Consider the following 23003-nt stretch of genomic DNA (forward strand, 5'->3'; position numbering starts at 1 on the left):
TCCTTGCCATTTTTGGACTTGGAAGTGATTAGAATGTCGCCGCTGCCAGATCCTGGACCTTCTCATGGAATGATCGTGGTGGGTAGGACACGAGTACCTTTACCCAGAAAAAATTCAGCTACAATAGGCATATATGAACTCCTAAGATCTCAGGGAGCTCATCGCATATTTAAAGGCTATATTATATTGTCTGTGGGTTTGTTTTAGATATGAATTTGTGTAAACAGATAAATTATTTTTAAATTGAGTATTGTGTTGTGTTAAATTTGTGGTCTTAGTTTTTTCTTCTTTATTGATATTAAATTTTGTGCTAGCAAACTCTATTTTAAAGATTTTGTGTCTAATTTTAAAACTATAATAATTAGATAAAGCGGTAAATAATATATATATATAAAGAATACTAAAAAATCTCCCATGACATTTTCTTATTTTTTGAAATAAAAAATAATATATATATAAATATTAAATATTATTCACTTAAATTCTAAAAAGTAAGAACAAGATAATTATAATTATTTTAAATATTTTTTAATCAAACTTTAAGATATATATTAATATGCATGCTATTTATTTATTTAAAATTTTAAAATATAAAACTAAAATTTAATTTTTGATTTACTACAAATTACAAAATCTATAATTTTTAAACATAAAATTAACTTTGATAATATATATAATAATTAGTTATTTAATTTTTTTTTTAAATATAAAAATAATATGTTAATATTAATTATAAATATATACATAAATAAAATTTTGATAGTATTCATTCAAATTTTAAAATATACAAAAATTAATACGATAATACACATAATTATTCTCTATTTGAATTTATAAAATATAAAAATAGAATTTAATTTTTTAATTAATTATAAATTATATCATTTATAATTTTAAATATTAAATAGTTTAATAATATATAATAATTATTTATTTAAAATTTTTAAATATAAAAGTAGAATTTAATTTTAGTTAATTATAATTTATATATTATATAATTAATTTTTCAATTATAATCCATATATAACACAACATAGAAAAATAGTTATACCATAATTTCTGTACCACTACAGTTTTATTATTTCCCTTTTTTTAAACAAAAAAAAAAAGAGAGAAAGAAAAACATTCAATTTTCTACAAGCTCAGACCCGGTCCAATCGCCCGAATGATCTGGCTCGATCCAACATAGTTAGACCGAACTGCTCGATCAAACCGACCCACTAATTTCCGCACGCCCACCGAACCTTGAGCCCCAAGCTTTCGGCTTTCGGCTTTCGGGACTTCAAATCTCTCTTCCTTTCATTCCCACTGCTTTGTCTGCATATCCTAAGTACCCGACCACCACTTGCGCAATTTAGCGCGCACCGGACCCTAAGCAGCAAATTGCAATGGCTGCCACCTCTCGACCTCCGCCGTCAAAGCCTCTTGATCTCGATCTCACCATCGTCTCCGCCAAGGATCTCAAGAACGTCAACTGGAAAAATGGCGACCTTAAACCCTACGCCATCTTCTGGGTCGACCCCGACCGCCGACTGGCCACCAAGTCCGACGATTCCGGGTCAACCCGACCCGTATGGAACGAACGTTTTACGCTTCCTCTCTCGCTCCCCGCACTGGACGCCGTCCTCACTCTCGAGATTTTCCACTCCAAGCCCAGCGAAACCCCCAAACCGCTTGTCGCCACTCTTCAGGTCGTCCTCAAGGATTTACCCGATCCAGAAGATGGGACCAGGATCCGGAATTTCAATCTCTGCCGCCCGTCTGGTCGTCCCCAGGGCAAGATCCGGTTGAAGATGGCGATCAAGGAACGACCCTTGCCTCCCCCTCCTCCTCCTCCTCAACCGTTGGTGCATACGATGCCGGATTACTTCTACTCCCCGAGACCGTCGCCGCCTCCACCGCCGGTCCACACGCTGCCAGATTACCCTTTTGCCCCTCCCATGGGATATTACTACCAAACTGCCCCGCCTCCTCCCCGAGGGTACCCTCCGTCTATGTACTCAACGCTTCCGCCTCCTCCCCCCTCTCCGTCTCTTCCGCAGTATGTCCCAGGGTACTATTCCACAACAGCCGCTGCTCCTCCTCTACCGCCGCCGTCGAGGTTCGATCGAACAGGCGGAGCTTATTTTGGAAGCGGGGGGCCATCTGCTCCGGTGGACTACTCACCTTACGATAACCAGAGGCAGAGGGGAGGGAAGATGGGGTTCGGGACGGGATTGGCTGTGGGCGCCGTCGCAGGGGCCCTGGGGGGAATCGCACTAGAAGAGGGTTTAAAGTACGAGGAAGACAAGATCGCCGAGAGAGTGGAAACTAACCTGGCTACCGGTGATGATTACAGTGAGTATCAGGCTGATTATTGATTCTTATCATGTCTAGTCTCTTCCTTCTGGTAAGGGTTTATTGATTACCCAGCAATAACCTATCAGCAAATTTCCTATATATGTGTGTGTTTGATTGTATATACTTTGTGCTGAATTTGGGTGCGGTTTTTTTATAGTTGATACTCTTTTTGGGTAAGACCAAGTGAAGAGAGGATGACATTCATTGATGGTCTGTTTAGGTTAATTCTTAATCAATGGAAATAAATCTTGGTTATGTAAATAAACTCTTCTGCTTGGTTTAGAAAGGAGTGGATCACTGAATTTGACATGTTTATTAAATTTCCCTTTAAAGAGTATTGATGTGAAGTGTGTGGAGATTTTGTGCAATTTCAGAATGTTCTGTGTATGTGATCTTTCATGGCCATTTTCAGAAGTAGGGTATGTTGGATTTCTTAACTGTTGATTGAGGTGAAAATAACAAGAGTGTTAGGAGCTTGTCAAATTAGTTTCTATTTTATTTAATTGTTTTCTTTTGAAAATTCTCGAGTTTTGCCTCCATTGAGCTCGAGGAAGTGAGTGTTCCTTCTTTCGCTCCTGAGAGATCATTATGAATATTGGAACTTGAGGAACGGTGAGAAGCATTTTGTCTTGAATCATAGGGAGAAAGGAAAGGGTGCAATGGAGATTGGTTGAAGATGCCTCTTAGTAACTAAAGGAGCTATATCCTCGTAGTTTTTTTCAGTTTGTGATCATCTGCTCCAGAGAGGGAGGTGGAACCGAAGTCAAATATACAGAGTCTTTGTTTTGGATGTCAAAATCTGAAGATTTTCAAAAGGGGGGTGGATTGCAAACCTTTAATTTTAGGGAGAAACAACTCAAGGAGTGGGTGTAATAGAGACTAATCCTTTTCTGCATTAAAAGTAAACCAATTCTTGATTCCTTCATTCAACATGATTCTGGAAGCAAAAGAGAGCTACATTCTCAGAGTGTTTTTAAGTTTTTCCATATCTCTGTCCGATCTGCATATAAATGAGGAGGGTAAGGGACAGTCTATAATTCCTTGGAAGTATGATGCATCCACGGTCAATTTCTAATGTCGTGAATAACTGACTTTGTGTGGTATCACGTAACATTGTGAATTACTATGCAATCTTAAAGTGATATTATACAAGTTAATGAACTATTATAATGTTAGAAAGTTAAGATGGAACCGTCATCTAGATGACGACCATAGTAGAACTTGGAAGGTAGAACACCAAATACGAAGCTTGTTTGTATATTAGTAGCAAGAAACAGCTCAAGAAGTAGGTGTAAATAGAAGACTCAACATACATTCTGGTGCTGTATTGTTGATTGGGCTTTACGGTTTTCTGGATCTTTGCTGTATGTCTGCTCATAAACGAGGAAGGTGGAAGATTAATGCAACTAGGAATGTCTCCATGATCTTCTGGGTTCCACTTATAAGGACTGCAGTCCTTTATCCGTCAGTAAGGTTCCTCACTTTTAACAAGCTGTTGAATAAGAACATTCATCTGGGTTTGGTGTTTGTGAAAAACTTGACAGGAACCTAATAGGAGAGTTGCTTGTTCAAACCAAAATTTATGTAGAAAGTTTGGGTTCAACACTTCCTTAAATGGATTTTGGTACACAGGAACAGGCACATGCGCGCACACCCATGAATGATACTTGTATGAAATGCATTGTTTTAGTTTTTATTTGAAATGCAGAAAGAAAGTGACTGTTTTTATCAGATGCTCATAGAATTTTCTGCAAAGAAAATATGCTGCAATTCATGGATAGCAAATGAATGGATTAACAACTACTATATTATTTTACCATTATTTTTATTGCAAGTTTTGAAGAAGATTCATATTTATTTACTCCTCATGTAATCATAATCAAATTCAGAGAATTAACCCAATGAATTGAATCTCCGCGTGTTGCCAAAAGCTCCAAATTCCTTGATTTTTCGAAAGGAATACTAAAATATTTAAAATTTTTCTCTAAATTATTAATATTTTGAGTAAACTTTTAAATGTACTTCGGAGAAAAGATTTAATCTTTGATATTATAAAAAAATTTATAGAAATATCCTGCACCATATGTTGTAGATAATGATTCTACATGTTCTTTTTTGATTGCTTTATTCTCTTGTTCATAAAATTAATATATAGTTCTTTCTATATTCTTGTGGTGACTGTCCAATGTATTTAACCCTGAAAGGAAATGAATCATTGTTCTGTCACTTGAAAAGCATCGGACTAATTTCATTTCTATATGACTTTTGTTGCATCTACATGGATGGTGTTTGATCATTTAATGCGGATCAAAACCACCAACGAACAATTGTATATATATATACCCTAATTTAATAACCAAATTCTTAGAATTGACTGAAATGTTTTGATTTAAAAAGATCAAATTTTGATTTTAGGGAAGATCATCACGAATTTAGAGTTAAATTGAATGTGAATTTTACAAAATTTCACAAACTTTTTGGATTTGTTCTAAATACAGGCTTACAATATGTCTACGTAGAATAGATAAATTATTTTTTAAAAATTTATTTATTTCAAAATTTATATATAATTCAAATTTTGATAAATTTAAAATGCATTATTTCGATCTTAGATATAAGATTTCATATATGGGGTGGATTTTTTTTTTAAAAAAATTTATATTAAAATTTGTATATAAATTTTTCATTAAATTAAATACAAATTAACAAATGAATTTTAGATGATTTTTGAATCTAATGCATTCTCAAAATAAATAATTATAAAAAATAGTTGAATCGTAACGCATACTCTCAGAACATAAAAATTTGTGGGCATTTTCAAATCTCAATAATATCCCATAGATCATATCATTTAAAAAAAAGTATGCATATGCATATGCGTGTGTGTGTGTATATATATATATATATATATGTATATGTATATTAATAATGATCCAATGATATTGGAGAGAGATGAAATGGTGTTGTCAAGTCATGTCGCAAGTTGCACAATATCTAAAAAACGATTTAATTAAGCACAAACACCTTTTTTTTAACAAAGAGAAAGAAAAATGAATTGACAAGAAGTGTACCAAAATTATTTACAGGGTGTATATACATATATATATATATATATATACGTACGTATGTATGTATTTATTGATAACATCAAACAGAATGCAGAGAAATAATTTTGAAAATGAGCACTCACAATGCATGCTTAAATGAATCCTATCATCTTCATCCGGAGAAAAAGAAAAAAGAAAGAACCCTAGCTAGCTATCATTTTCTCCCAAGTCTTTTCAGTACATATTCATGCACTTGGGGCAATTCACCCACCCCTTTAATGTCCCTGTGATCTGATTCCTGACCACATTGTGATATTCTATATATATACTATATATCGACATGACCCAGTTGGAGATGATCATCTCCATCTAATTTCTACCCAGTGGTCCCTGAATAATTTTCCCACACAATTCTCTGCCAAAAATCTACTTTCCCATAACTTCAACTTATCAACGATTTTATGGTCAAACTTTAGATCTCCAAGAGTTATTGCTTCATTATGTTTAACTCATACACACACACACACACACATATATATATATTCTATCTGTAATAATATGTATGTAAATATATATGCATAATATATGGTAAAGCATTTAACTATGGGAACACATTTGTCTGGTCTTCCTTAAAGAATCTGGGGTGTAAAGAGATCAGATACTGTGACCCCCATCGAAGGGTACATGAAATTCAAACCACTAAATCTCATCTGATCATCACGAAGTGAATCATATCAGAGATTTTTGTTTCTTGGCATAATGTATGTAGGGACCTAAATTTCATGATACTATTCACTGCATATTAATGCATATGGGCAAGTTAGATAAGCAATTACATATCTCTATACAACTCACGAAAGTGACCCCACAACAAATTAGCTATACATATATATATATATATATATATATATATATATATATATATATATACAACGAAAATGATTGAAATAAAAAAATAAAATATAATTAATATTTTGAAAAGAAAATGCTTTTCATCTAATTTTCTTATATCTATAATATATCTTGAGTCTGAATCATTGTTACAAGTTGTTGAAAACTTTGACTTGCATGCATGCTATATATATATATATATATATATATAGATATAGTGTATCGTAAGCTATTTTATATAAAATTAGTCTTAGATGAAAAAGAAAAATTGCTAAAAAAAAACCAAGGAGTAGGTGATAGATTTTTTTATGCAATGTGTTAGTTAACCCCCCTACCGTCCATGGAAATGCCCTAAGAACCTATTTAACTACCGAAAATAAACAAGCCACCCATTTGAATTCTCTTTTTTCAAGCAAACAAAAGTCCAAAAAGAAGACCATTTCTTGAAAGGCATATATACATGCAGTGTATACATATATATACATAGATATATATATATATATATATATATATATTATGTAACAAGAAGGTTTCTATTTTTTGATCTTTTTCGCCGGCCGCCGCTAATATCCTTCTGATTAAGAAGCGTTAATCTCGGACCATGCAAATATTGTAAACCCCTAAACAAGCCTCCAAGCCTAAAACCTTCATTAATGCCAAGAAGCTTCATTAATTGGGTCTAGAACATGATCAATAAATATGCCATCGTGTATATATATATATATATATATATCTATATAGACACACACACACACACGCATAGAAACACATACAAAAACACGCGTGTATTAGTTCAAACATAATTTAGATTCAAAATGAAGTCAATTTTCGTAATAATTAATTAATTAATCTTTCGAGATCATATATGTATATATATATATATATGAATTGAAAAATTACATATATATCATTGATTAAACTTTGAAACCTTATTGAAAAACATGAAACAAAAATTTAAGATATATTATATACTCACCAAAATTCAATTAAATTTGTGGTATCTTTCAAATCATTTATTTATTTGAAACACAATAGTTTTTATATTAATTTTTGAAAGACTATTTCAGAATAAATACAAAAAACATATATATATTTACTTACAAGTATGCATGTGTGCGTGCGTGTGCATATATATATATATATATATATATATATATATATATACATACAAGAAGAAGAAAAAAATTCACGAACGAAAGAAGATGCTGATGAATTATGAAAGGAAATTTAAGGGGATGCATGCACCCGAGTGATCATCACAAGGGATAAGGCTGACTTACGTACGACATTCTTATTTCACCAATAATTAATCCTCAATAATTTTTTTTTTTACCCAAATAATATATATATATATGAGAAAATTTACATTATGAATTAATAAAAGTATATATTACATGAATATTTATTATTTATATAGTAGGATGGAGTTAACCCTGTGTGAGTTGGGTATATTATTATATTCACACCCACTTAATATTCATTTTATATATATATTTTTAATAATTTTTGGTCTACAATTATTCCACACTTTGTTGATTATAAAAATTCTGATTCGAGACTGATTGGTACGGGTTATCTCTACGTGCAGGTATCATACAGTACATGCATGAACTCTTACTTGCCTAAGAATTAATTAATAATATATTCCCATTAAAAATTAGTAATAATAATGATAATTAATTAAACACATTAATCTTTATGTTGTCAACAGCTTTGACTTCTGCAGTCATATTTATATATATATGTGCGTCCACATGAAAGAGACAGGAAGAGAGAAGGCATATACATGCATGCATGCATGCAAAGTCGTGATCTTTTCATAATTGATAAAAAGGTTCATTGCTTGGTCCATGTATGTCATCTTATCCAGAGACATAATAAGTTTTAATTATTAAAATTTTGTTTCATAGTTATTAGATATCACACGTGGCTTTTTCCAACAATTTCTAAATTGACCTTTTAATTTGGACCCTAATTATTTCACTTTACCATAATATATTTTCTATTTTTAAAAAAAAAATAGTAAAAAGACAGTGTATATTTGTTTTTTTGTGTTTTGTATATTTAAAAAAAATTTCTTACATAAAATTGTGTTTAAATTGGGTTGTCCAATTGAATTAAATCTAGAATCGTGGAAAAAGTCTAATTTAAACCCAATTTTTATATGTGCAATTTGGATATGTTTACTTTTTCTCTTCTCTTTTTTCCGCCATCCAACATTTTTTTAAACAATATCTTGTAGTGTAACTCTTTTTTTTTTTCTTTTAAAAATAATTTTTTATAAGAAAAAAAAAAAGAAAAAGTCAAATTTGCCTGCCTACAAAATACTTTTATTATACTTATATAGATTAAATAAATTAAAAATGTGTACAAATCATAATTTAAATTCAATTTATTTGGTGCAAATCAAATTAAACCAAATATATGGTTAATCTGGTTTTCGATTTTTAAATAAATAGATCAAACAATCATATTCAAATCAATCAGGTATCCGTTAGATTTAAAAAAAAAAATGAAAAAAACCCTAAAATGTTTAAGCTCTCCTCCTTTCACTCCTTTCAATGTCCTCTTTTGCCTTTTGTCGTCTCGCCTCTTAGCACTCACTTTACGTCCACCACTCGCCACTGCTTAGTTGTTTCTCCTTTAAGCTCTAGCCCTAATGCCTCAATTTGCCCTTTGAGCTCTAAGATAAGCACCTCACTCTGCCCTTTGCCTTGACTACGTTGGTCATCACATAATCACAAGCTCATAGCTTTGTCTCCACTAGTGATTGGACCACTGTTGTCTTTAGGCTTTACGTTTTCACCTACTTCATCTAGATCTAGTTAGTTTCCTCCAAACTCGAATAAAATGTTTAAAAGTTTGCACACTTATAAGGGAAACAATGAGGCGAGAAAATAATAGAAAAATGATAAACACGTTTATATTGTGTTATTTTTTAATGAGGATTGTTGATTAAATCTTTTAATTAAATTGTTGAGTAAATTTTTTATTAAATGTTTTAATTAAAAACAAAATATATATATATATATATATATATAATTCATTCAGATTGAACTGAAAAAATTTAAATTAAACTGGTTTTCAATTCAAAAATTAAGTCTTTTATCATTCTGTTATGATCCGATCTAATTTTAGACCTACGCATAATCTTATTTGCATAATATATTTGTATAAATAAATTAATTAACACATAATAGCCTCTCAAAATTGAGTCATTATCGTATTAAAGGAGGTGATATGTATATAACTTTTAAGTATGAAACTTTTCAAAATTGAAAATTATTATTCCCATCACGGCACTGAAAATTTAATGTTGATGATCTTTTTCGGTGCAAAGTAGATCCAACTATTATATAGTATATATATGTATTGACGAGGAGGTCTATACTTATGATTATATACATTTAAAGAAAAAAAACGGAGGACAAATACGGGACATAATTATAGAATAATTTATTGCACTTAGGTTAGTATTGGTACTTTCACTTTGAATTTCTTAAGAAAACTTTCAATTCATTGCCTTGTCAGAATCCAACGTGAAAAAAAGTAGTAATATATTATATATGCACACATACACACACACACACATATATATATATATATATATATAGCTAGTATTTAAATAAAGTTAAGTAACTAATAAGTAAGGAATTAATTATGACGTCCAAAATAGAAAAAGCCAAAAAAAAAAAAACTATCATGGTTGTTCTTGAACTGTCATATATACGTACAATACACATACAGATTTTGAATAATGCCAATTAAGGTTCATCACTCCCATCTTGATCTGGGTATTAGCAACAGAATTAATTAATATAATAATTAACCAAGTTAATTAAGAACAATTACATTGAATAAATTTCACGGTTGTTCTTGAACTGTCACATTCACTTGATTAGCAGATGCATATTCATGTGTACATATATATATATATATATTATATTTATGTCAAGGTACAATGCAACAAAGCACTTGGGTCCTAGTACTTAGACACACCACTAACGTTTGCCTTCTCACCCATCAACATTATTTTATTTAATTAATTAATTTATTTTGTTTAAACCATTTATGTCAAACAATATTATGTTTTAATAATGAAATCAACAGATACATACACACATGAAATTAATTAGTTAATTAATAAACAGCAATAGTTAGATTATTATTATTATTATATTACGAGTATTAAAATCCCAGTGGATATATATTAATTAATGAATTCAGTACAATAATTTTTGTATTACAGGTTCAAGATTAGCTTGTAGAACAGTTGGAGAGATTCTGGAAGCCGACTTTTCCTTCTTCCTCGGGATCGTAGGAATGACAGCCAACATACAGAGCGTTAAAAGTCGGCCAGATTCTTACATTGTCACAATTATTAAAATTCTAATTGCACTATAATACATATATACACACACACATATTTTATACTCTTTAATTTTCCATTGAAGCAATTGTAATTAACAATATTGATAAAAATAATACGTCCTAATTTTTCATATTACTCGAACCAGTGCCCAAATATGTGAATTGTGAGATAAATTATTAGACTAATATGAATTTTAAGTATACGTACATAAGTTGAAGAAAAATAAAATTAAAGACAAATCTTTTTTCTATGGATTATCTCTCTTTTTGTTACATTCTTATTCTGGGAAAGTGTCAAATACGTATTCACCCAATGGGTAACTGCAAAGTGTATTTTTCTGCATGGACGGCACGTGTGAGGTATGACGAATATGTGGCAATTTTTTTATTGCATGGACGCCACGCGTAACCTCTCTTTATGTGTATATGTGTTTGTGTTTGTGTATGTGTATGTATAAATTATATACATATTCCTAAAACCAGATATAGAAAGAAAGAAGAAGAAGAATCTGGAGTTATAAAATGGGAAAAGATTTTGTGGGTGGATTAGCAAATCTCGGAAATGCGGGGATTTTAATGCAATTCAAGATTGATTCCAACTTCCATATATTTTTCCTGTGATCCCAAGTAAATATATGAAAAACTCATGGATATAGATATAGAAGATGTTATAAATCTCTGGAATTTGGACCATGATCTACAATTATAAACACATGTAGTAAAGTTTGGATTAATTAATATTAACACTTCATTAATAACATGAGAATTGACAGGAGATGAGAAGAGGTCGGCGTGTACACGTGGTTTGAGATCATCTACCTTCTTCTTTTAATCCAGTTTTTATTTATTTTTTTAAATAGTATTGATTAATTACGTTTTACAGATAATTAATTAATTTAAAACAAATTGCAGAAAATAACAAACTGCAGTTGACTACTCACATATCAACAAATGCAATGAATCAGTCCCTCCACCATCTCCTATATAAACCCTATCCCTCTTTAACTTCCACTCCAACCACACCCCCAACTAAATCTCACAGACGAAATCAAGACTGGGAGAGACTTTTCTTTTTCCCTCCTCAAAAATTTTACACAGACGAACCAGGAATTATAACTTTAAACATGCCTTTCGCTCCCCAAGTCACCCTCATCTCCAAATCCAGAGTCTACCCAGGTGAGAAATCCGCCATGGGAGACCTCAAGCTCTCCGTAACCGACCTTCCCATGTTGTCTTGTCACTACATTCAAAAGGGCTGTCTCTTTACTCGCCCCTCTCTCCCTGTCAACTCCATTCTCTCCCTCCTCAAGCGCTCCCTCTCCCTTTCCCTCTCCCATTTCCCTCCTCTTGTCGGACGGTTTCTCACCCTCGCCGACGGAACCGTCGTCATTACCTGCAATGACTCCGGCGTCGACTTCATCTACGCCGACGCTTCCTCCCTCAATGTCGTTGACGTGCTCGGTCCATCCCACGTCCCAGACATCGTCAAGGGATTCTTTACCTTCGACGGAGCTGTCAGCTACGAAGGACATAACCGTCCTCTCCTCGCCGTTCAGGTCACTTTCCTGGCCGATGGGGTCTTCATTGCTTGTTCTGTTAACCACGCAATCGCCGATGGGACGTCATTTTGGAACTTCTTCAACACGTTCGCTGAGCTTTCTAGAGGTTTCAAGAAGGTGATTTCTCATCGCCCGGATTTCAGCCGGGACTCTGTGTTTGTCTCGCCAGCTGTGCTCCATGTTCCTGAAGGTGGACCCAAGGTCACCTTCGATCAAAACGCACCGTTCAGTGAGAGAATCTTCAGTTTCAGCAGAGAAGCCATACTCGAGCTCAAAGCCAGAGTAAACAAGCGGGACTGGGCCGTCGTCGTTGACGGAGATATTGACGTCGTCGAATTAATGGGTAAAAAAATCAACGACAAGTTCTACTGCCACCAGAACGGTAACGCCAAATTAACGGAAATTTTCGACACCTGGTTCGCCAACACTGACGCCGAGAAAGAATCGCGTAATGTTTCGAAGGAGAAGACGACGGAAATCTCATCTTTTCAATCCCTCTGCGCATTGCTATGGCGGGCAGTGACACGCGCCAGAAATCTCCCGGAGTTGAAAACGACGACGTTCCGCATGGCGATGAATTGCCGTCACAGACTGAACCCGAAGCTCGACCCGCTTTACTTCGGCAATGCGATACAGAGCGTGCCAACTTACGCGCCCGCCGGTGAGTTGCTGTCAAGGGACCTACGCTGGTGCGCGAAGAAGCTGAATCAGAACGTTTTGGCTCAAAGCGATGAAACAATCCGGAAGCTTGTGGCGGAATGGGAGGCGAACCCGCGGTTGTTCCCACTTGGAAACTTCGACGGGGCTTCGGTCACGATGGGGAGCTCGCCGAGATTTCCGATGTACGACAACGATTTCGGGTGGGGTCGGCCTCTGGCGATTCGGAGCGGGAAAGCGAACAAATTCGACGGGAAGATCTCGGCGTTTCCAGGGCGGGAAGGAAACGGAAGCGTTGATCTGGAGGTGATTTTGGCGCCGGAAACAATGGCGGGAGTCGAGTCAGATCCCGAGTTCATGCATTACGTGTCAAATTAACAGTGGTGATGATGTAATCTGGCTTGTTATAGCCGTTGGATTAACGTGGTTAGTTGTTTTAACGGGTAGGATTTGTCACATTTGTTATATAGCCTGTTTGTTTTTTCTTCAGTTGATTAGTTTAACGTTTCTTTACACTTAATACTGCAAACAGTATGATGCTTTTACCTTCCTGTTTACCGCTTTTTTTTGGGCTGAGGAAATATAATTAATTTTTAATTTTCTTTGTTTGGTTAATTGTTTAAAAATAGTTAATTCTAAATTAAGATATTTTTCGGATTCATTATTTTACAGGTAAAAAACACAAATGAATGACTCTGAAAATGAAAATTTATTTATACTCAAGTCAATCATGAACCAAATATATAAAAAATTATAATTAATGTATACGTAAATAACTAATTAAAATATAAAAATAAAACATATTTAACATCGGTAATTACTTCCTACAACTTAACTAGGTGAGAATTAACCATGGAGTTTTTTTCTACAAAGATCAGACCAAAATTATGCATTTTTTCGGCCAGCCCATTTTCTATATTGACAACCATGCGTCCATGCCAATCGAAGCCCATTTTCTTACGGAGATGAAAATTAAATACAGTAAAATCCCATATGAATCCATCCACCCCTAGATCAGACCAGCTTCTTCTTCTTCTTCTTCTTCCTCCACCGCAGAACTTATCTGCAACTCTGCAAATCATGCAACAATCTAATAAAAAAAAGATGAAGAATTTCTCCTTGAAAAACCCAGTGGCTTTTATCTGCATCCTCATCACAATCTGCTGTTCCCTCTTCATCCTAATTCTCTCAGTCCTAAACCTCCCAGAAACTTCACTGGTCAACAACAATGGCCATCTGGGTCTCCCCCAAGCCTCAATAAAACATAACTCCCTCAAAAATAAAGAACTGGGTAAGTTCGGGGAAATGATGATTGAGATGCTCCCACAAGATCTTGTCTTCACAGCTTTTCTGCCATCAGATTCAGCATTTGAGAGGGATCTAGGGTTGAGTGTCAACGGAAGTTTGACCAAAGATAAAGTCAACGACACGTATGCAATAGTCTCAAGAGTTTTAGGGTTTTCGGTGGTGCCTTTCAGAGTGGTTTCAGGTGGTGTGGAGCTTGGGAAAGAGCTTTTATGTGATTCTGTGTCTGGGTTTGGTCTGTTTGTGTCGAAGGATGTTGATGGGATGTTGGTGGTGAACAGAGTGAAAGCGGAGAGAGTGGATTTGCAGAGAGGGAAGATTGTTGTGCATGTGATGGATGGTGTGATTATGGATGCTGAATTTGAACAAGCTGTGAAGCCTGATGAAGAAGAAGATAGTTTTGAGTTGAATTAAGAGAGAGAAGCTTCTTTGCTGATGCCTGGAGCTTTTAGGATAGGCAGTAGGTTCTGTTTCTTTTGTTGTAAATCAAAAAGCAATGTATTTTTACAAAGAATATTAAGAAGGATCACATAATTCACATTTTTGGTACAAGGGATACATGATAATTTATCACCTAAAGAAAAAGATCATTCAAATCTCAGCTTTTTACCAGGAGTATGTCTATATTCGGGCTAGATTTTACATAGCAGGACCAAAATTTTCTTGAGACAATTTAAAGTCATGCTCATTGGAATCGATTTGGTTAAACAAACAACATATCTTAATTATCAAGATAAAGAATTTGAATATCAAACTACAGAACCAGTAAAATTCTGTTTTCATCAGACCACAAACATTAAGCAACTAATTTAGCAACTAACGAGAAAAAAAAAAAAAAAAAAAAAAAAAAAAAAAAAAAAACCAAATAGGAAAGCTAAGAGATTGGAATTAAGTGGCAGAGAATCGTTATACATCTCCGTGAACATTAGATTGCAGTTTTGAAACTAGAAGGGCAAGAAGACAGATCAGCATCAGAAAATTATTGACTGAAAGAAAATCTCTTCAGCCATTTTCGTTTCTAACCTCCACCCTCATATTAGTTCTTTTCTCTTTCAGAAATCCATAGGTTCTAAGAGGCTGACAATGTAAGACTGATGAGCCTGTCAATGGAAAGATCTCTCTTTCAGAAATCCGTAGATTCTAAAAGACTGACAATGCAAGACCGATGAGCCTGTCACTGGAAAGATCAAGTTGCAGAGACATCCAAGCAAGCTCAAATAGTTACCGGTGCTTAGCTTCCAGCAGCAGCGGGGATAGCAACTGGCTTTGAGTCTTCTGCTTTCTCATGTTCTTTGTTGAGTAACTGAAATCAAATTATGCATGATTAGCAGTGAAACAAGAAGGGGAAGGAGGAAGGAGAGGGACCTGGGTACGGTAAAGAAATACTATGACATGCTAATTTTACATGCTTTACTATTCAGTTCTCTTACATATATACTAACCTGACCATTTATACCGACATTTACATTACAAGTCTTACCAATTTAAGAAATGTACCTTTATTCTAACCTATCCCTTTGGTTGCACAAGTCAGGTTCCTTAATTTCTCCTCTGATTTCTTTTATTTGCCTTCTTTGGGTAATAAGATCCGGGTCTATATCATTAACACGAAAACAAGCTAAGAACTAAATGGGGCATTTGGATTTATTGAAGGTGAGGTCCTAAAATGTTATGTGATTAAAAAAGGATCAGAGTTTTATGTGTAGCAAAAATTCAAGAAAAAGGGAGCATATTTGACTTTTCTAGAGTTAAAAAATGAAGAATAAAATATTCTTAACATTAAATTGGAATAAAATAAGAATACAACACAAATATGATAGAAATTTGAATGATAATAACAGTATAATTCCATTTCTAATTCAAATACGCTTTTTATCTTCTTTCCTTAACAAGTAGTAATATAGTTGTGGAATTGAAATAAGATTGGAGATAAACTAATTATGCATCAAATAGAATAAGTTTCAATCAAACACACCATCGAAAGCAAATCTCACCTTATTGTTGATCAAATTGTGGAGGGCAATGACACTTCGGATTAGCGAGGACAAATAGATAACCAACATCATATCATTTGTTTTCACTGCATGTAGTGTGAACATAAGAACAGTTGTAAGAAATGTAAACGAGAAAGTAAATATTCAGACAAGAGCTTCAACATCAAGGCTTCACCTGCAAAAGCTTTTACCAACTCACTCACGTTTAGGTTTGGAAGTAGATTGAAAACATCCTATAAAATTTCAAAACAATAGCAACATAAGGTTATGCATCTCTGCAATAGTAAATAGGTGTGAATATAGAATAGCAGAATAAATGGTAAAAAAGAAACTCTCTTGTAACAAGTTCTTGACTGAGAGGCCTCAGTGAAATGCAAAGCAAATATATCCAAATAAAATAGGGAAAAAATTGGCAAAATGAAAGATCTTAAAGAGAGAATTGAGTGTTCATCCTGAATCTAACCTGTAAATGATACAAAATCTCATGGTTTAGTGGGAGCTTCTCTTCGACAACAAGATCTAGATAACTTCGTATCTCTCTGAGTCGTGCATCTAACCCCTTCAAAGCTGCAAGTTTTGCAGTCACCTGTGCAGAATGAATGAAAAGCATTAGGAGATTCACACTATAATAACATCTGAAACTGATTAATTTTTCTACTGAAATCAGTGCATCCAGAAATGCTCTAAATGAGACTTGCTATAAAAATCGGGCTCAAGCATTGAAAAGAAAAAGGACCTCTGTTGCTAGAGTGCTAATGGTTGTATCCTTCACATCCCTGAGCAGGTGCTCCACACCTGTTGAAGAAGGATCAGTGCAGAAATACATGATCAGGTAACTACAGGGAAGTAGGAAAACAAATATCAACTCCAATTCAAAACAAAGAACTAAATCATATATACTACAGCAATTCCTATCTGATGGACATACCAATTTCCTCAACTTCATGAGCAGATATTTCGGTAGGCACGTGAACAAAAACCTTCTGGCTTTTCTGAGTGGCATTCTGTGCCCATATAACATTACTAGTTAATGTCCTAGCAGGTGTCGAGGCAAGGAAAGTAACAAGAAGTACGTACATGCAGTACCACAATCTACTCAAGTACATATTTGCTGGAGAACTTAGGTTCTTACCTCTTTCACTTCTTCAACAGCATAATAAGCTTTCGTTGGTATTCCAAGCTCTATAGGTTGGACATCAATTATGACCAGAACAGGATTTGGAACATAGCTGAAATACCAGAAGAGAAAGTTAAGAATAGGAGAAATACATTCACCAGACACTGGATAAAAAATTAGAGCTGGAATTCAGATTCACTTTGCAAATATAAAGATAGACAGTTGAGAATTGGAAAGAATAAATAGACACTGAATTGGCGAACGGATTAAGAAAGTAAATGGAAGGACAAATTTAAGAAAAACAATGCTTTTCCCAATCTATCACTTTCTATTGGAAGTGCTACAATTGGTGATCTTACTCGTTAAATAATGCATGAATATTCAAGTCATTTTCCCGCAGTTTAGGACCTGTGCTATACCATCCAACCACATGCTCTTTGGCTGAAAAAATGGAATATTTCATTTGTTAATATGAGCACCATATGCTGCCTGTAATGAAAGCAAAATATTGTTGATAATACCATTAATTCTCTTGAACATGGCAAACATTGATTCATGGTAGTTGTGATCAAGAAACCAGATGCCTGGGTCTTTGTCATCTTCTTCAAACGGCACTACAAGTCAAGATTCAAACATCAGAAGAAACACGCACATCATGCAATAATCAGGGAGCAAAAGATCATTTCAAACAAGAAATAATAGTCAATGGAAGAGAAAGCTAACATCTAGCCATGGTACGACAATCGCACTGATAGCAAACCAGAAGAATTCTCTTGGTGCATGTTGAATTTAAAGTTCATAATATACATACCCTCTACAATCTCTGGCTAACCAATAAAAAATTTTGTGGAATAATCTGAAGAAATATCTCGCTGATAAACAAGTGGTACTGGCACATTAAACCATATTGGGAAAAACATTACATTAAACCATATCGGGAAAAACATTTTGTTTGATTCACTGATTAATAATCTTTTCATATCACAAGCTACTGATTTTTCCAAAATAAATGTACATGATGGTTAGTTTGGAACAAATCCACATTTCTTGTGACCTTGATTAGGAAAAAGATGAAAATTCTATTATGAAATTTCTAAATTGAAAATTATTTTAACTACAAGATAATAAGAATTGAAATCCTATGAATTCTATATTAAATTGAAATGATATATTCTAAATTTCATTAAAATTGGTGGAATTATAATGTAGCATTCCAATTCCATATAAAAATCTATATGGGTTCAATTTTTACAATGCTCTACAGAATTTATAGTTCTCATAGTTAAAAAGAGCATGGATTGGCAAATGGATTTCACGAAAATTCTATATTTGCTTCAAACATTGCTGAAATTTCGAAAAGATTATTCAAATTCCATTTAGAATTTCAGATGAGCTGAATTTCCCTAACTCCTAATAGAATTTGTATTCCTCATTATTAAAAAAGTATGAATTTACAAATGAATTTCACTCCGAATTTATTTCAAACATAGTCTTATAAATTGACAAATTGACCTCCTAAGGAATTTTAACTGAAGTTAAAATAATATGTTCTAAACTCCACCAAAATATAATGGGATTTCAAATGTGTTATTTCAGTTCCTCTTAATAGTATCTTGTATTATTTCAGATAGAGTTTTTACTATTTTCTAGTTAAACTAGGCCTAGATTTTAAATTGGATTAATAGTTACAAATTTCTTCATTTCTTCCAGAAATAGTTAAAAAAAACTTTAAGCATCATACTGAAATGACATGATATCAATAGTTAATAAAACGCAAAAACTCCATCTCTCTCTCTGCAAAATGTCAACAGAGAACAACAATCAAATTCCACAGGATAACATTTAAAGATTTTTTTTCTCCTTTTGGATGAGAAGAAAGAAAAAAAGAGAGATAAATCCCTCATTTTCATCCAAAATTAAAGTTTAAACAGAAACTAGTATATAAAAATGCTGCATAAATTCTCCAAAACCCAACTTTCACTCTCAAATTGAATCAAAATTAAACGCTATTGATCCAAGTAGTTAAGTATTCGGCACAAACAAAAACAAAACACCAGCAAATGATTCCAAAAAAAAAAAAAAAAACCAAGAAAGTCTCTCATCAGATAATCCATTAACTCAAATTCCATAAAAGAGAAGAAGAAAACCTGCATAGCTGTTCGTGACATCAACAGTGCCTTTGAAACTAGAGCCAAGCAGAACACCGACGACACGCTTGCGCGTGTCTTTAGCGACCCGATTGTAGTTGTCGACGATGCTGAGCAGAACCAGAGGGTGCACCACCACCTTCTCTATCGCTCTCCCTGAAATTTGCTGCGTCTTTATCACATCCATGATTAATTAACTTCAATTAATCAAACTATTTTTCCTCTCGATTCGATCTCTCTCTTCTTCGACCAGATAGAATAAGAGCTTGGTCGGTTGCTTCTTCCCCAGGAAAAGAACTTTGTGCGCCGAAACACTCTGATTATGCCTTTTGGTTTTTGGAATTTTTTAATCGGGTCGGGTCAGGGTCAAGTTGACTGGTAACGTTGGGCTAAATAGTTGTATCATGGGCCTGTCGGCAGTTGTTAAGCTTTGTTGGGTCCGGGTCTCAGTTGGCCCATATATTCGGGTGGATATCCCCGAGAATAGGAGACCACTTAAGGTGGATAAATTTTTTACATCATCAATTTTTTTTTTATAAATTACTAAATTATTTTTTAAAATTTAACACCTATTATAATTTAAGCTCTAATTCTTTTCATATAATATAATCCTCAATGTCTTTTATTATTTCCTTCTAATTCCTTACAAAAATAAAAAATAACTTTTGCTAATTAATTAAATCAATAAATTAATAATAATATAAAAGATGACTTAATATTATCATTAATTAATTAATTAAAATTATTTCTTGAATTTTTTTAAAAAATATGTGAACGTATTCTACTTATCTAACTTTTTTTTAATAAATAGAAAAAAAATCATAACATTTGAAATAAATAAAAAAATTTAATAACTAAATTATAACGAAAAAAATATTAAAAACTAAATTGTACTAAATACTAAATTTTATAGACTAATTCAGTAATTATTTAAACGTGTATAAGATGTTTTCTGTAATTATTCAAATTTATAAATCATTCTCTAATCAAATAACTTAGTACTTTTTCTCGTTATTTAAGAGATTACAAATTGATTTTATTAAAAAGCTATATAATAATTAATGTAATACAGAAAAATTTGGGGAGTGATAATTAGTTCTTAAAAACTTTCTTAATAAGTAAGTACAAAAATTGCATTTGGTTTAATTCTTGTTTAATTTCTATCTTTTTAAGTGAAAATAAATTTATGAGATTAAAGAATTTAAAATGAGACGAGAATAACTTAAACATCAAAAATCATATTAATTAAGATTAATGACAAAAATCATAACTAAATTCTTATCTTATTGATTTACTTATTTAATCAAAATTGACAAAAAAAAATACTGTCTCAATTTAAAAAAAAAAATGAAAATATGCGTCAATATAAGGTATTAGAAAAGTGTTTGGACAGAGTTATATAAAAATTATTATCTACAATAACATCTTAATTAAATTCCTCTTTTCAACACAAAATTTAAACCAAAAAACTAGAAACTTTCTTCAATGTCTTTCCTAATCTAAAAAGGGGCTTAAATTATGTGCGAGAATACCCGTAATTAATTTTAAAATTAATATATAAAATATAATTTTTAAATTTTTAAATTTTTATTTAATATAAAATTTAGAAAAAAATAGGTAAATAATGAAATTAAAAATAATTTTTAAAAAAATAGGTGAAAATTTAAATTCTGACAATATTTTTAAAAGAAAAATCGAAAACTAAAGGATTAAAATATAATTTCAAAAAAATACCACGTAGGACCGCTCAATCAGCAGTCTCGACGAACTGGAGCGCACGGCGTGACAAAACACGCTGACTCGGTGCCATGCGGGGGGAGGGAGCCATGCTGGCAATCTGCGTGCCTGCGATTGGACAGTTCAGATTTGTTCCCGCACACGTGAACGGTTCAAATTCATTCATTCTTTAAACGCAATCGTACTGTCCAGATCAAATCGCGATGAACGGTGCAGATTCATTTTCTCTTTAAACGTGATCGGACGGTTGAGATCAAATTCGATGGACGACCCAGATTAAAGGGAGATGGGTATAAATATATCATTTCACACTAAATGCTAACCCTAGTCGCCAGCTCCTATCGGAGAAGAAGAACCAGTCGTCAGAGAATGAAGCCGACTGCCACCCGCCACCGTGCCGGAACCACCTCCGATCGCCAAAAATGGTAAAAAATTTCTCATTCGCTTGAAATTTTATTTTGAACACTCCCATAGCCAAATTAGAGCAAAATGACTGGAAGATGGGCCGAAAATCGCAGGTAAAGTCCAGTGGCGCCGTCGCGAAAAAAATTAAAAATCACCTCGATGAAACCCTTCCCGATTCCCGTTTTCTACGATTTTTTCACCATTATACTCATCATTCTATTTTTCATAGGTTGATCGAAGAAAAATACCCAACTGCGAAGGTGAGCCACTGCACCGAAAAACTCTATCGCCGGTAAGCTTCTGTTTTTTTACTTTTTTCAACAAATCGATGCACCTTAACGTGTTTTCTCGTAGAAATGAGTATAAAATCGGCCGAAAAAGACCAGTCCGAGGTAAATTGCCGCCACGGGCGTCAATGCCGTCACCGGAGCACGGTGGTACCGTCATGCTGAAATTTTAAAATTGGCCGAAAAAGGATTTTAACATCGATTTTGAATTTTTTAGAGTATTTCTAGGTACTTGAAATATGTTTTAATCTATAAAAGAAAATTCAGATAACTTAGGGACCGTCACTAGGCGCAACTGAAAGTTTAGTGTTCGGACACCGATTTGGGTAAGAATCTCTCACCATATTCATTGTTGTGGAACTGGAGTTTAATTATAAATAATATGACATTTTGCATAATTTAAAAAATCTCGATAATTAACCACAAGTTACTAATAGAGTTGAAAGTAGTCATTTATCACTGTTTATCCTATTTTAACTAATTGATTGATTTTACATTTTTAAATATATGATAATACGCTGGAGTTAGTAAGATGATTCAGATGTGTTTTCTTAATGCATATATTGCTTGTTTTGCGTGATTTACAGTTAAATTGTGAAATTAAAAACTAAATATAAACGAAAAATTGTTTGATTAAGTGAATGAGTGAATGGTAGTCTTATTGAATATTCTGAAAGATGGTAGACGAACCAGGTGCATAGGAATCCCTACCGTGAACGTTACCTCATATCGGACGGGGTATCGATTATTGGTATTTTGGTGCTCATACCGGACAGGATATTGGGACGGTCCGTTTCACCCTCATACCGAACGGAGTATTGAGAGATGATATTTTTAGTATTCATACCGGACGGGGTATGTGGACGGCCCGTTAGTTGACAATGTTGAATAAGGGTTCACGCGTAATAGGGATATCTTTATGGACTCTCCTGGATACCAGTAGGCAGATAAAAATAGAAAGTAATTGTTCTGGTTAATTGAATATGAGATTATAATATTGTTTGTGTTAATGTCTCTATAGGTCAGTTTTAGAAATTTTACAACGGTAAATATACAATAAATTATTTTATTTATGATAAATGAATTTATTTGTGATAAATGAATTTACTTAAATTAAGATATCCATTAGTTGTTTTCCTGATTTTT

General features: G+C 33.4%; 4 protein-coding genes across 4 annotated transcripts; 3 read left to right on the forward strand and 1 right to left on the reverse strand.

Annotated features, from left to right (window-relative positions):
* Positions 1 to 1261: 1261 nt before the first annotated feature.
* On the forward strand, positions 1262 to 2708 carry LOC110819244 (uncharacterized). Its single transcript, XM_022048368.2, has one exon. The coding sequence runs from the start codon at positions 1389 to 1391 to the stop codon at positions 2358 to 2360; it is 972 nt and encodes a 323-aa protein (XP_021904060.1). The 5' UTR covers positions 1262 to 1388; the 3' UTR covers positions 2361 to 2708.
* An 8936-nt stretch (positions 2709 to 11644) lies between these two features.
* Positions 11645 to 13462, forward strand: LOC110819190 (HXXXD-type acyl-transferase family protein). Its single transcript, XM_022048298.2, has one exon. The coding sequence runs from the start codon at positions 11774 to 11776 to the stop codon at positions 13241 to 13243; it is 1470 nt and encodes a 489-aa protein (XP_021903990.1). The 5' UTR covers positions 11645 to 11773; the 3' UTR covers positions 13244 to 13462.
* Positions 13463 to 13840: 378 nt separating this feature from the next.
* LOC110819182 (Fasciclin-like arabinogalactan family protein) lies at positions 13841 to 14722 on the forward strand. Its single transcript, XM_022048278.2, has one exon. The coding sequence runs from the start codon at positions 13859 to 13861 to the stop codon at positions 14582 to 14584; it is 726 nt and encodes a 241-aa protein (XP_021903970.1). The 5' UTR covers positions 13841 to 13858; the 3' UTR covers positions 14585 to 14722.
* A 544-nt stretch (positions 14723 to 15266) lies between these two features.
* RPN8A (RP non-ATPase subunit 8A) lies at positions 15267 to 19744 on the reverse strand. Its single transcript, XM_088212832.1, has 10 exons — positions 19429 to 19744; positions 17803 to 17895; positions 17641 to 17722; positions 17297 to 17393; positions 17093 to 17168; positions 16901 to 16959; positions 16628 to 16750; positions 16340 to 16397; positions 16165 to 16250; positions 15267 to 15473 (listed from the first exon to the last, which is right to left on the reverse strand). Exons 1-10 carry the CDS (start codon positions 19613 to 19615, stop codon positions 15402 to 15404), a joined length of 933 nt encoding a protein of 310 aa, XP_088068958.1. The 5' UTR covers positions 19616 to 19744; the 3' UTR covers positions 15267 to 15401.
* Positions 19745 to 23003: the final 3259 nt, after the last annotated feature.

Source organism: Carica papaya, chromosome 2 (assembly GCF_054855325.1).
Source record: "Carica papaya isolate Zhongbai chromosome 2, ASM5485532v1, whole genome shotgun sequence".
Lineage (NCBI taxonomy): Eukaryota > Viridiplantae > Streptophyta > Magnoliopsida > Brassicales > Caricaceae > Carica > Carica papaya.